General features: G+C 41.6%; 1 protein-coding gene across 4 annotated transcripts in view; it reads left to right on the top strand.

The window, feature by feature from the left end:
• Window positions 1-12,441, top strand: part of plod2 (procollagen-lysine, 2-oxoglutarate 5-dioxygenase 2) — a 144,889-nt gene that overhangs the window by 99,575 nt on the left and 32,873 nt on the right. For all 4 annotated transcript variants that reach the window (XM_069897388.1, XM_069897387.1, XM_069897389.1 and 1 more), the window contains 2 exons: window positions 9,587-9,712; window positions 10,696-10,814. In XM_069897388.1, coding sequence (XP_069753489.1) covers window positions 9,587-9,712; window positions 10,696-10,814 — 245 coding nt within the window. The remainder of the gene's footprint in view (window positions 1-9,586; window positions 9,713-10,695; window positions 10,815-12,441) is intronic.

The raw sequence follows: 12,441 nt of genomic DNA, 5'->3' as shown, positions 1-12,441 counted from the left end.
TAGTATCCAGTTTTCTGCATGAAGACATGACCATTGACTGGAGTGTAAAACAGGTTTCCCGGTTCTGGTTTGAGTCATACCTTGCACAAAGGAAGAAGATTGTTTTCATTAGACATTGTTCGTCCATCACTGCAGAAGTTTCTCAGGGCAATGTCTTAGACCAAACCATGCAAAAATGCTTCATCCATTCATGTGGTGAGATTGTGGAGGCGTTCACTGATTGTTGCACACTATTTAATTCCTTTGACAACTCCTCAGCAAATTAAGGAGCCCATCTGTCCATGCTCCTAGCAAGATCTAGATGACATTCAGGCACAGGTAGGGATGGGCCATTACTGCTGTCTTTGCCAGCGATGTCCCAATTGCAAAGAAGACTCAATAATTGAACAAAAGTGACATTTGAAGGTTAGTTTCTTTCTCTCTCTCTCTCTCTCTCTGCATCAGACTGTCTGCTCTTTGAAGTTTAACATAGCCAAATGCAGGCAAATGAATTTAATTTTAAAAAAATGTTCTTTTATCACAGGGCAGCACAGTTAGTGTAGCGGTTAGCACAACGCTGTCACAGCGCCAGTGATTGACACCGGGGTTTGAATCCCATTCTGCCTGTAAGGAGTTTGTATGTTCTCCCCGTGTTGGCATGGGTTTTCCTTGGGGGCTCCAGATTCTTCCCACCATTCGAAATGTACCAGGGGCTGTATGTCAATTGGGTGAAATTGAGCGGTAAGGTCTCGTGGGTTGAAAGGGCCTGGTACTGTGCTGTAGGTCTATATTTTTAATTGACAGCATGGTAGAAACCAATTTTGGCCCATTTAAACCCATGCCACCCAATTGCACCCAAATTGAAATACAACCCCATGTGTTTTGGAGGGTGGGAGGAAACTGGCGCACCCAGCGGAAACCCACACAGGCATAGGGAGAATGTACAAACTCCTTACAGACAGTGCCACCGTTCGAACCCAGGTCGACTGCTAACAGTACCGCCCTGAAGACTAGCCCAGAATGCCAGTTTGGTCAGCATGGACAAGATGAGCTGAAGGGCCTGTTCTTTTTCAATGGATCCCTGCACACATCCAATTAATATTCATATTTTGGGTAGTTAGCTGAGGAAAATACAGAAATAATTTAGAAACAGAAATCAGAAAGGCCAGGCTTGAGGAAAGCTGTTATTTTGATCTCAGTACTACTCAGAAAAGGATCATTTTGCAGGAATAATTGCTTTTAAGTCTGTGCACTGTATGTTCAGCTAAATTTCTCCATTAGCCATTTACAATTGGTTGCTCCCAAGGGGTTGTTGCAAATGTCACCAGATACTGACTGAAGATGAGGGAATTGGAAAAACAGGTTGTAAAGTTGTTGAAGTCATCTATAAAACATATTGAAGAACATAATTTTTTGTCTCAGTTAGGAAAACAAATTCAAAAGCTAATGGCACTGCCATATGTTAGCAGTTTTTCAAATGTTATATTTTTAGTCTGCAACAAATATGGAATCTATTTAAAGTGTACAAGAGTGTGGATGTTTAATTTAATGGTGTCCTTAAATGCACAAACATGAAGTTTAAATTTTGGAACATAATTCCAGATGCTTGGATGACTTAAGTATAGATTTTTATAAAGTCATACAATACCGAAACAGGCCCTTCAGCCCAACTCCTCTGTGCTGGCCAAACTAGACCTATTTGCCTACAATCAGCCCATGTCCCTCTAAACCTTTCCTATCTGTGAACCAGTCTTATTGACCATAAAAGTCATCCCCACTTCTTTTAAGATTTAGGGGGAGTCCAGAGGTGGGAAATGAGGGGAAAATCATTTTCTCACTTCATCTTTTATCATAAGAACTCTTGTGTCATCAAAAACCAGACTACTCGTTCAGAGTTCCAAGAGAGTTGATACCTTGTTCACCATATATCAGACACATTTTGCTGTAGAAGGCACTGATGAGACCACAGCAAGAGTACTTTTTTTTTTACAGCACAGTAGAAGCCGATTGCAACCACTTAAACCCCACTTAACCAACAACCCTCATATGTTTTGGAGGGTGGGAGGCAACTGGGGAAACCATTGAAAACCAATGTACACACTGGAAGAACATGCAAATTCCTTACAGACAGCAGCGGATTTGAATCCAAGTGGCTGAGCTGTAATAGCGTAGTTATAGGAAGGATATCAAGAAGTTGGATGGATTAAACTAGCTTTGGTGATGGCAAGGAAATGTATTGCTGTTACTTGGAAATCAGAGGTTTCATTGACATTAGGAAGATGGCATATATAGGTTCAAAGTTGTATTACATTAAAAAATCCGCATATAATTTGAGGGGTAAATATTCCGTATTTTTACAGATTTGGAGCCCCTATGCTCGAACATTGGGATTGAAATTATAAATAATTCATTTGAATCCTCCTGACCAGAGAAGTCTTCCCTTAAAAATAAATAGGTTTTTTTTAAGAGAAATGCTTTTTTTTCTTGGATCTTTGAACGTCTTCTGAAGCAATCCAATTCAATATATAATTATGTTTGTTATATATTTTAGTAATTTAGTTTTTTAGTAGGATGTAGTAGAGATTGGGGAGGGAAAGGATTAGGTGGGGTTTATTCTTGTAGTTTTTTTTTCAAATAAACCAACATGTATTTACAAGTTTTATAATCATGTGATGTATGATTTTATAAATTGTTAGATATGTGTTGATTTTAAAGAAAATATTCGAAGAGAAAAGTTGGATGGAGGGGGTATAAAGTGATTCCTCAAGATGTTGCCAGTACTCGAGAGCTTGATTTATAGGGAAAGGTTGGTTAGATAGGCTGGGTCTTTATTCCCAGGGCCATCAGAGGCTGAGAGGGCCTTTATCAAGGTTTATAAAATCATGAGCGGCGTGGATAAATTTTACATTTTTAGTTTATTTTTAAATTTAATCATACAGCATGATAACAAGCCTTTTCAGCCTACGAGCCCATGCTGCCCAGTTACACCCAATTAATCTAGAACCCCGGTATATTTTTGAATGGAGGAAACCGGAACACCCAGAGAAAACCCACGCAGACATGGGGAGACCGTACAAACTCCTTACAGACAGTGCTGGATTTGAACCATGGTCAATGGTGCTGTAACAGCATTACACTAACCGTTCCACTCCACGGTGCTCACAGTGTTTTTCCCAGAGCAAGGGCATAGACTGAGGATGAGGGGGGAGAGATTCAAGAGGGACCTGAGAGGCAGCATTTTCACTCAAAGGTAGACAATTTCTGGAATGAGTTGCTGAAGGAAACTATAAAGTGGTTACAATTACAATGTTCAGAATATATTTTGAGGTGTAGGAAGGGTTCGGAAGGATATGAACCAATTGCAGGCAATTGGACCTGGTGCAGAATGCTAAGTTGGTCAGCATGGACTCATTGGGCCAAAGGGCTTGTTCCATGGTTTATAACTCAAAACCTTTGGACCTGCTGAGCTAAACGTTTCTTTAGACACATGACCTACTGGCCCTATGCTGCAGCCACTTTCTAAAGCAGAAGCAACCGTCAGAGCATTAGCTTGCCGCTGCTCCTCTCTCACTCTTCTGTCCAGCTGTATAACTGCAACTTGTGTGATTTACTTGGCTCCTTCCCACAATGTGATCAGCTGCTTTGGGGCTTAGGAATTTGACTGCCTTGTTTCCACCATTGGCAGGCTGCTCTTCCAAGCCTACATTGTTGGAGTAGGAACAGAAGTTGGAATGCACGATTATATCATCAAATAGAGGTTGACTTGCACTGTTGTGGCAATTAATGTTCTGGCTATGAATGAGAACAAAGGAAGGACATAAAAGGAATGGGTTGGCCATTTATTTTCTTTTGCGGATGTTTCCAACTTTCTTTCTCTACTTAAGGCCCACAGTGAAGTTGTGGGGGAATGGTGAATGGGGAGAGCAGCTGAGAGAGAAAAAGAGCTAATGAATTCTTGGCCCGATACCAGTTGGGTCTAGTCTTTGTATTATGCAGAGCCTACATCCATAAGGAAAATGAGGTGGAACTTTGCCTACTTGTCAAAGGGGAGACTTTCCTCCCTACTCCACTTCTGAAATCCAGATTGCTTTGCAGAGGATACACTTGTAAACTGCTCTTCTAATTTATAGAGACTGAGGAATTTGTGAATGGCAAGATCCAGTGAACAGCAGATCGAGGGCATCATGGTGAGCATACTGATTAGTGCAATGTTATAGTGTTAGCGACCAGGTAGCACAGGCTCATGGACCTGTTACCGGGCTGTATGTCTAAATTGAATGCGAGTGCTTAGTGTTTCTCTTCAAAGGTCATCACAGGATCCTTTATACCAATCCAAGTAGCAGATAGGACATTGGAGTCTTTCTAAAAGAGGTCATGTCACATCTGACAGTGCAGCAGTCTCTCTCTCTGCTGCATTGAAACATCTCTTTAAGAATCAGTGCAATGTTCTGAAGCAGAAGAATCTCAACTGATCCACTCCTGTGACTCTCTGCACAGTGTCAGCTGGTTGTACGAGGTTTGATTCCTTTAAATCATGCCACAAATTCTCGCTTGTAAGTCCCAGCTGAATTTTGTTGGAGTACACACGAAGTAAGGGAGGAACTGTAAGTTTGCTCAAGGCTTTGCCATGGAGCACTAAATGGTTTCCAGATCAAATTGTGGTCCTTTAACTGGTGTGTGAAGTTGTTGTATAGCATGTGCAATAATCTTAAAGCTTGATGTATTCCACAGCCACTCATGCAGCAAGAGCAAGTGTTCTGCAAATATTTCTTTTAATTTGTTGAGTCCGTTAAGACATTGTTATAAGGAAAGTTTTAATTCTGAGTGTTTCTGACAAGTTGGACTATTAAACAAAGCATTGACCCTGGCCACTGCTTGGCTATCTGTCCATCGTTTGCCTACACATCTCCTTTCCTGGCTCCGCCGCCATTTACCTCCTCAGCATTCTGCTTCAGCTGGCCAGTCGCATGATCTTACACTCACAGCCCTTGAAGTGTATTCATCCTTTCCTCTTTATTACTGCTTTGACAAGCCTGCTGTGTGAGTTGGGGCTGGGGGCAAGAGGTTTGCATGTCATAAGCGTAGATTTCAGGATGGGATTGGTAGCAGCAGCCAATCGTGTTTATTGCAGGTGTGTGGATTGCTGGATGCAAAAGCTTTCTTGTGATCTACATCCTGGATAAAATCATCAGACTGGCGTCTGACTGAATAAATCTGCACAACAGCACGTTTGTCTTTCTTGATTGGTGACTGTAATAAAATCTCCTTTAGAGGATTGTGACCATTGCTTAAATTATTTACTCTACAATCAAGGCACTTGGTCCAAATCCAAATGCATTCAAGCATTTGGTCAAAATCCAAATATTTATTCCGTTGAACTTGGATGATGGATGAGAGCAATGGTTTGAATCTTTCCAAACCAGGTGCATTGTTCCTGCCCTAGTTTGGAAGTGTGAAAATGTTTCCCCTCTCTTTTTTGTTCTTTCAAATTGATTCATAAAGGGGGGGGGGTCTTCCCAGTTTGACATTTCACGTCAGCTGTCTGGCCTTGTAAATGGCACCAGGAAAAATAATGCTTTGAATTTTGTTTTGCATTATTTCAAACAGTTTGAATTGGGAACATTTAAACTTAGAAGATGTAGTTACAAAGCCATATGGAGTATCAGAGTGTTTTTAACCTTTCTAATGCACACTACAGTTTGCAAAATACAGATAACATGTCAGATTAAAGGTAGTTCTGCATCAACACTTTTTAATACTGTCACATGATGTTTCAGCTGCAGGAGATCTTAGGAAGGTTTAACCTTTTTTTAGCGTGGCAGTCATTTTTATCCATCCAAATTAAATTGAATAGATCACCTTCACAGCTTTTGATATAATTCATGCCTTGTGTGCATGATTAAAGAGAGATACAAAAAATTTATAAAATGGTTTACTTTTTGCCTCCACTTGGATTCGGGTCATGCTAAGGTATTTGAACAAGATTCTAGCTGCGACAAGAAAGGCTGATAACCTCGGGCAAGTGTGAGCATCTGCAGGGTGTAATCTATTCTCCAAATACTTCTCTGACCTTTACAGGCTATTTTTTTTCTCCCCCGAAGCCTTTTTATTGGAGATAATATTGACAGGCAATCTTCAGGATCTTAATTTTTGTTTTATTAAAGCAACATCTCTTAGCCTGACAAAAAAATCCTAAAAATTTGTGTGCTTGCACATCATATTCTGACACATATTAAGCAGATGGCTAACTAATGTTGAGTGACAGGTGATGGTTGTTAGGACTAAATCCTATGGGCCTGAGACTGATTTCTACAGCCATGATGTGAGAGACAGAATGACTTAAACAGCAGGAGAATGTCACTCATGCAGAAAGAAATTGTATTGAAGGAAACCTTTGTCTTTAAGTCCCACTCAAAATGCCCTTCTGTAGCATCTTCTATAACTGCTTCCACTTCTAACCAATTGTAACATGATCCCATTTTAAATGCTGCTTCACCAGGTTATCTCCTGATCCAGAACCAATGATCTCTTGAGACAAAGGGGAATGTACTCACGTATTTCCTGAATAAGGAAAGAACAAGGAAAGGCAGTTATAGAGTGTCATGCTAACACATTGATATGTTTGAAAGGTACTCTGAGGTCTTTGAATAGTGAAATTTGTAAATTGAGACCTTGAGATTAAGGAGTGGGGAGGTGAATGTGGGACATGGGACTTATAATAATGTTCTGAGACCATGAGGAACCCAAGGCTTGATCACCTTGGTGGAAGGAAATCAGTTTTTGAAATGGATATCGCTGACCCATCTTAGCCCTGATGGTTTTAAGATTCCGTAAACCTAGCGTGTCTGTGTGGGCTGAACATAGCAAACAAGCCAAACCAGCTATTACAACCAGAATGCAATAGTTGGAGAGAGTCTGGACAGAGATCTCCCTGTGGTTTCTGACACTGTTGCTTGGAGAGTGGGAGGGGGTTTCAGCTATCGTATGGAACCATCAGGTGAAATCGGCCCTCGGTTCAGATGTGTCTGACATACAGACAAACAGTCTAAATCCTTCAGACTCCACATCAATTTGGCAAATGGCATGAACCTTGCGGAAAAGTAGCTTGGCATTTTCTGCTGAACCGCGAAAGTCTGCAGACACTGCGACTGTCGTAAAGACACGAAGGTGCCGGAGGAAGTCAGCAGATCTCACGGCATCCATAGGAGATAGAGATATTTAACCAACATTTCGGGCCCTTCGTGGAAGTATGACCAAAACATTGGTTACAGGTATATATCTTTACACCCCCTCCCCACCCCCACCCGGGACAGTGCGAGACCAGCTGAGTTCCTCTGGCACTTTTGTGTTTTTGCCATTCTCTAACCTGATCACACGAAGCCAATGAGCCCCCACCACCCCTCTCTCCCCTTCTCTGAGTCACTGCATGAAGATCGTGCATTTTGTGCTTACAATTGCATGGACGACATTCATGTCCTGCGAGATGAGAAACGCACTGAGGAGAAGATGAATGTAGTTCTCATTGGTCGGCAGATGGTTGTGGACTGGACGCAGTCTTCAACCTACTTTGGGATTACATTGTATCTTCCCTCTCCTTACTTTCACCGACGGGGTGGCTGGCCACTCCAGCCCTAACACCAAACCGTGCAGTACGAGCCGCCAAGATCACCAGCAGCTGGAGGGACACTAGTGCTGCAGGCGGGGGGGGGCGGGGGTGGGATCAAAATACCTCATCTGGGAGGGCAATGCCCCCCCTTTGGCGCGGACCTTGAGACGAGGCCTTAGTCAGAAAGGGAAGGACCAAGTTCTTGTAAATGAAATTTGAACAGATAGGTACTTGGATGGTTAATAACCGGCAAGGCTGTATTGGTCATCTTGAGTTGTTGTCAGGAGAAGGTTGAAGATGTTAAATGAGTACTTGATGAGAAAAAGCTCATCATTATTTGGGGCAGGTAGTTAAATGGTAGCTTTGCTGTTGATGCCCCGGTCTTGAAAAATTAAGATTAAAATTTGAGGATTTTGAAGGACCAACATCAGTTGATCAGTTAACCCAGATTCAAATGAGTATCGGACTATAAATAAATGATCAATTCCAATGTAACAAGACATCTTGTCTACCATCAGCCACGACCTCTCTCGTTCTCTCCCTCCACACCTGGAGAATAATGTGACTATTTCTCTTTTTCACTAAAATGTGGCCCAGATTATCTTGCTTTTTTAACAACATTTGAACTGTTATGAAGATGTTAGGCACATGGTCCTTTCTGCTTTACAAATAAAGATTAAAGTAAAACAGTGCACTTGTTGATTCTATTTTGTCAACATTTTGGCATAAAATTGTCTCAAATGACATACAATGTGATCAGATGGTTGTCACAACATTCATTGAGCATGGAAATGTGATGTTCAGACCACATGACCCCTCAAGCATCTGCCTACCTACCCTTATCCTAAACTGATCACATTTTTAATTGATGAGAATATGGAGAAAATTACCCCAAAATTCTACTCCTCTACTGTACACAAGGAGCAAGTTGCAGCGACCTGACGTCTTTGGGATGTGGGGGAAACCCAAGCACTGCGAGGGAACTAGCGTGGTCTTGGGGAGGACATGCAAACATAACAAAGATAGTTCCATAGGTCAGGATCCAACCTGGGCTGCAGGAGCTTTGAGACAGCAACTCAACTGTGGTGGTGCATCCTCCAAAGTGTACTCTGGTTTCCTCCAAAATGCCAAAGATGTACTGGTCAATTTGCCACTGTGTAGGGTAAGTGTTGATCCTCAACCCAGGTTGTGGGGTGAGGGCTTGATCAGCAGTTTATCTCCTGTGGACTGAAGAAGCCAGACTTTTCTTCAGCTCGTTCCCTTGATTTGATATACCAGCCTGTGGGAGGTCTATCACCTCTGTAGAGGATCAAAGAGCTCCCCAAATACATTCTCCAACACTCTGACATAACCATTCTCAAAAAAAAAAATCACCCCTAGGCAGCAAGCATTAACCTATCAGCATTAAGCAATGCAATGTCCATCTACATGATGCACCATATTGTGGACCAATCACATAGAAATGTCCCCCTCCCCTCAGGTATTTTTTTACAGTTCCAGTTCCCCTCATTCTTATGTCATCTGATTCCAGAGAGAAAGGGAACCGTTGGAAATTTATCACCCGGTCTGTTTTTATTAGGCAACTTACATTCTGGAATCTCTCGCTGTCCTTGGCCAGGGCTAGAGGAATTTCAGCTTGGCTGTTGTTGCCAAGCAGCACACATTCTAGGCTCCCCCACCCCCACCACTGCTTAGTTATCTGCAACTGACCCAGCATGAGCATTATTTATGTATTAATATTTTGGTTAATTAATTATGTTAATATATTTGATGTATTAATCAACATCAGTCTAAACTAGAAAGAAATATTTCTGCACCACATAAATTGTAGGTGAGATCAGATAAATTGGGAATGAGAATTGAGGGGGAATGATCATGGAAAAATGTTTGCTAGTGTAAGATGGACTTGAAAGGATAGACACAGTGGTCTCTTTCTGTGCTGCTTGACTGATTGTCAGTGGGTCATTATAACTAACAGTATTCAATGTATTTATCATTCAGGAATATCCCAGTGTGACTGTTGGTGTTTTTATTGAACGGCCAACACCCTTTCTTCCGGAGTTTTTGGAAAGACTTTTGACCATCAATTATCCAAGGGAGAAGCTCAAGTTCTTTGTACACAATAAAGTGAGTCTTCTATTGGTGTATGACCACACATGTAATACTTGCCTCTTAATTGTATTCAACTTAAAGTATCATACTATTCAATTTCGGGCAAAACTTGGACTTGTAGGCCATGAAGTTTAAATTTAGTTAAGAACAGTTTGTCCATCTTTGTACAGTGTGCTTTACATGAATGTTGATCCAAAATCTGAACCTAAATTGAACATGAGGTCATCACCATCTTCTGGCGCACACACACGTGCAGAGAAAATTCTGGAAATGAGGAAACTACTATCCACTTTGTCCTGTTCCTCCAAGATTTGCTATCGCACTACATCTCCTGAGGATATGACAATCGAATACACGTGGCTGTGTGTTCATATAATATTGAATACTCAGTGAGCACACCAGAAATAGTTGGAGAATATTTAAATGTATGAATGTTCACGGACATGATGAGTCTCAAATGCTCTCTGGGCTGGAGTCTCATTCCATCCTGTTTTAAATATTCTCAAAGACTTTAAACAAATGCAGCTAAAAAAAAACGGAAATCTTTGTAGTTAAACAAGAAAGTCTGGAGAAATTGAAGTTCAGTGCAATTTATCTGTTGAAGAAACTCAGCAGGACACGTAGCAACCCCATGAAGTCTCTGGGTAGGACCTGATGAAGGGCCTTGGCCTGAACTGTTAGATGCCCTTTACTTCCAATGGATGATGCGTGACCAGCTGAAATCTCAATACACAATTGTGTATTGTGTAATGGAAATCTTTACGCCTTTTTAATCTCTCACCTAATTTTTAAACACAATTTTGCTTTGAATGAAATATCCAAATTCTTGGTTTTGGTCTGATTGCTGAAGGAATGTGGTTCTGTTTTCCCTGTTTTGGGTTCCCACTGCAAAAGCCCACTAAAAAAGGTCAGAGGGCAGCTGTGAGGGCAATGGAAGTAGAAACACTGAATGGGAAATTGGACCATTAATTCTGTCTCGTGAACTGTTTTGTCCTCAGGAGGTTTACCATGAAAAACATATACACAAGTTCTGGGAGAAACACAAAGGTGAACTTAAAGTGAAATATGTCGGCCCAGAGGAAATCTTGAGTGAAGGAGATGCGAGAAATATGGGAATGTGAGTCTCTCTATTCAAATACTATGGTCTTGAACTGGATGTGGTGCAGCCAGGGATAAGTTACAGTGGGTTTCACTGTCTTGTCATCTCAGAAATTATAAATGTTTCTGGGCACCTACTGTACTTGATGGCATATAGGACTCTCCCTTTTTTCCCCCCCAAAAAATCGCCCCAAAACCACCCCAAGTCTTGTACGCAAAGATGACGTTTTGGAGATCATGGTTTTGCCGCCTGGCCCTGGTATCAGGAAGGGAGAGATCCCCTGGTGCCCCCCCAGTATTCCTGCCAGGGCCCAGTATCAGGGAGGAAGGGATTCCCCCCCAGGGCCCTGGGTGCAGCCTAGCGCCACCACCCCTGGTCCTAACTCTAATCCTTCCCTGAGTTCCATCTCTCCTAACCCTACCCCAAACCGAACGCCTTTGCTGCCACCGCTGCTATCCCAGATTTGGAAGGTTCGTCCTTGCATTGGCCCTCAATTAAACAATGCCAAATAAAACATGGTGGTCACCAAGCCCAAGTCTTGAAAGACCCGCCTACCCGTAAATATACTAAAACATGGATCTGCTTATTCGTAATTGCACTAAAATGTGTACACTAAAAAAAAATTAATTCTTAAAAACTTAATTTTCCCTGCTGAAATGGTGGGGGGTGGGGGGGGGGGGTGGCTCTTGTATGCCGGGGGGTCTTGTGTGCTGTCAAACACGGTAAGTCATAGTTCTCTTCCTGCAGAGGATGCGAACAGAAGAATATTATCTCTCATTTCCTTGAAATGAATTACTATGTTCTGTTTTGATTCAGAAATTATACATCATGATACATTAATTATATCTTAAATATTTGAAGGCTGAGCCATGTTTCTGCTCCTCAAACCTAGGCACGGTTCTGAAGCACTGACCATTTTCTTTATTGGTATTCAGAACGTGTTTCTCAACTGAGTACTTTATAAATGATTCACTCTGAAATTCATAGAATTTTATGTTATCTGCGTGGATTAAAAATTGGAATTCCATCAGGAATAAATGTATTCAACAAAACCTGTGGAAAGAGAAACAGTTTCAAGCGGTGAGAATGGGCGAGGAGAAAAGTTAGTATGAAGTTGCACAAAAGATTGTGGAGGGTTAGATAAGATTTAAAAAATATCTGCCTCCATCTCAGTGTTTAATCAGGCCATCCTGGTCACAGTTAATCTCAGTTTCTAGCATGAGGGCTTGGCAGGGCCCAGAGCTGTAACATGGACCTTTATGCAGGCATCCCAGCTCTTGAGCTCGAATATCAGTTCAATAATCCTTCAGCAAGTACAGAAACTCCACTTGGTATGAATAAAAGATAGCAACTGTCTGCAGAAAATTACATGGAGTTATATTTTATCTATTATAACGTGTGTTTGTGTCATATACTTTAATAAGGTGATACTTTTATTCAGAACACAAAAGGAGCAGGGCTGGACAATTCTTCCTCACAAGGCCTCTCCTCCATTCAATAGGATCATGACGGATCTGCTCCAGGTCATATCTCATCTTGGACAGTTCCCTCGAGCCCCCACTTCTGTCATAAATTTATCAACTTCTTTGGGGGGGGGGGGAAACTAGGAATATTTTAGTCTTTGACAAATTAAATTACATTGAGT

This window comes from Narcine bancroftii, chromosome 9, assembly GCF_036971445.1.
Source record: "Narcine bancroftii isolate sNarBan1 chromosome 9, sNarBan1.hap1, whole genome shotgun sequence".
Lineage (NCBI taxonomy): Eukaryota > Metazoa > Chordata > Chondrichthyes > Torpediniformes > Narcinidae > Narcine > Narcine bancroftii.
Note: the sequence above shows the minus strand (reverse complement) of the source record. Positions and strands in the feature narration are given on the sequence as shown.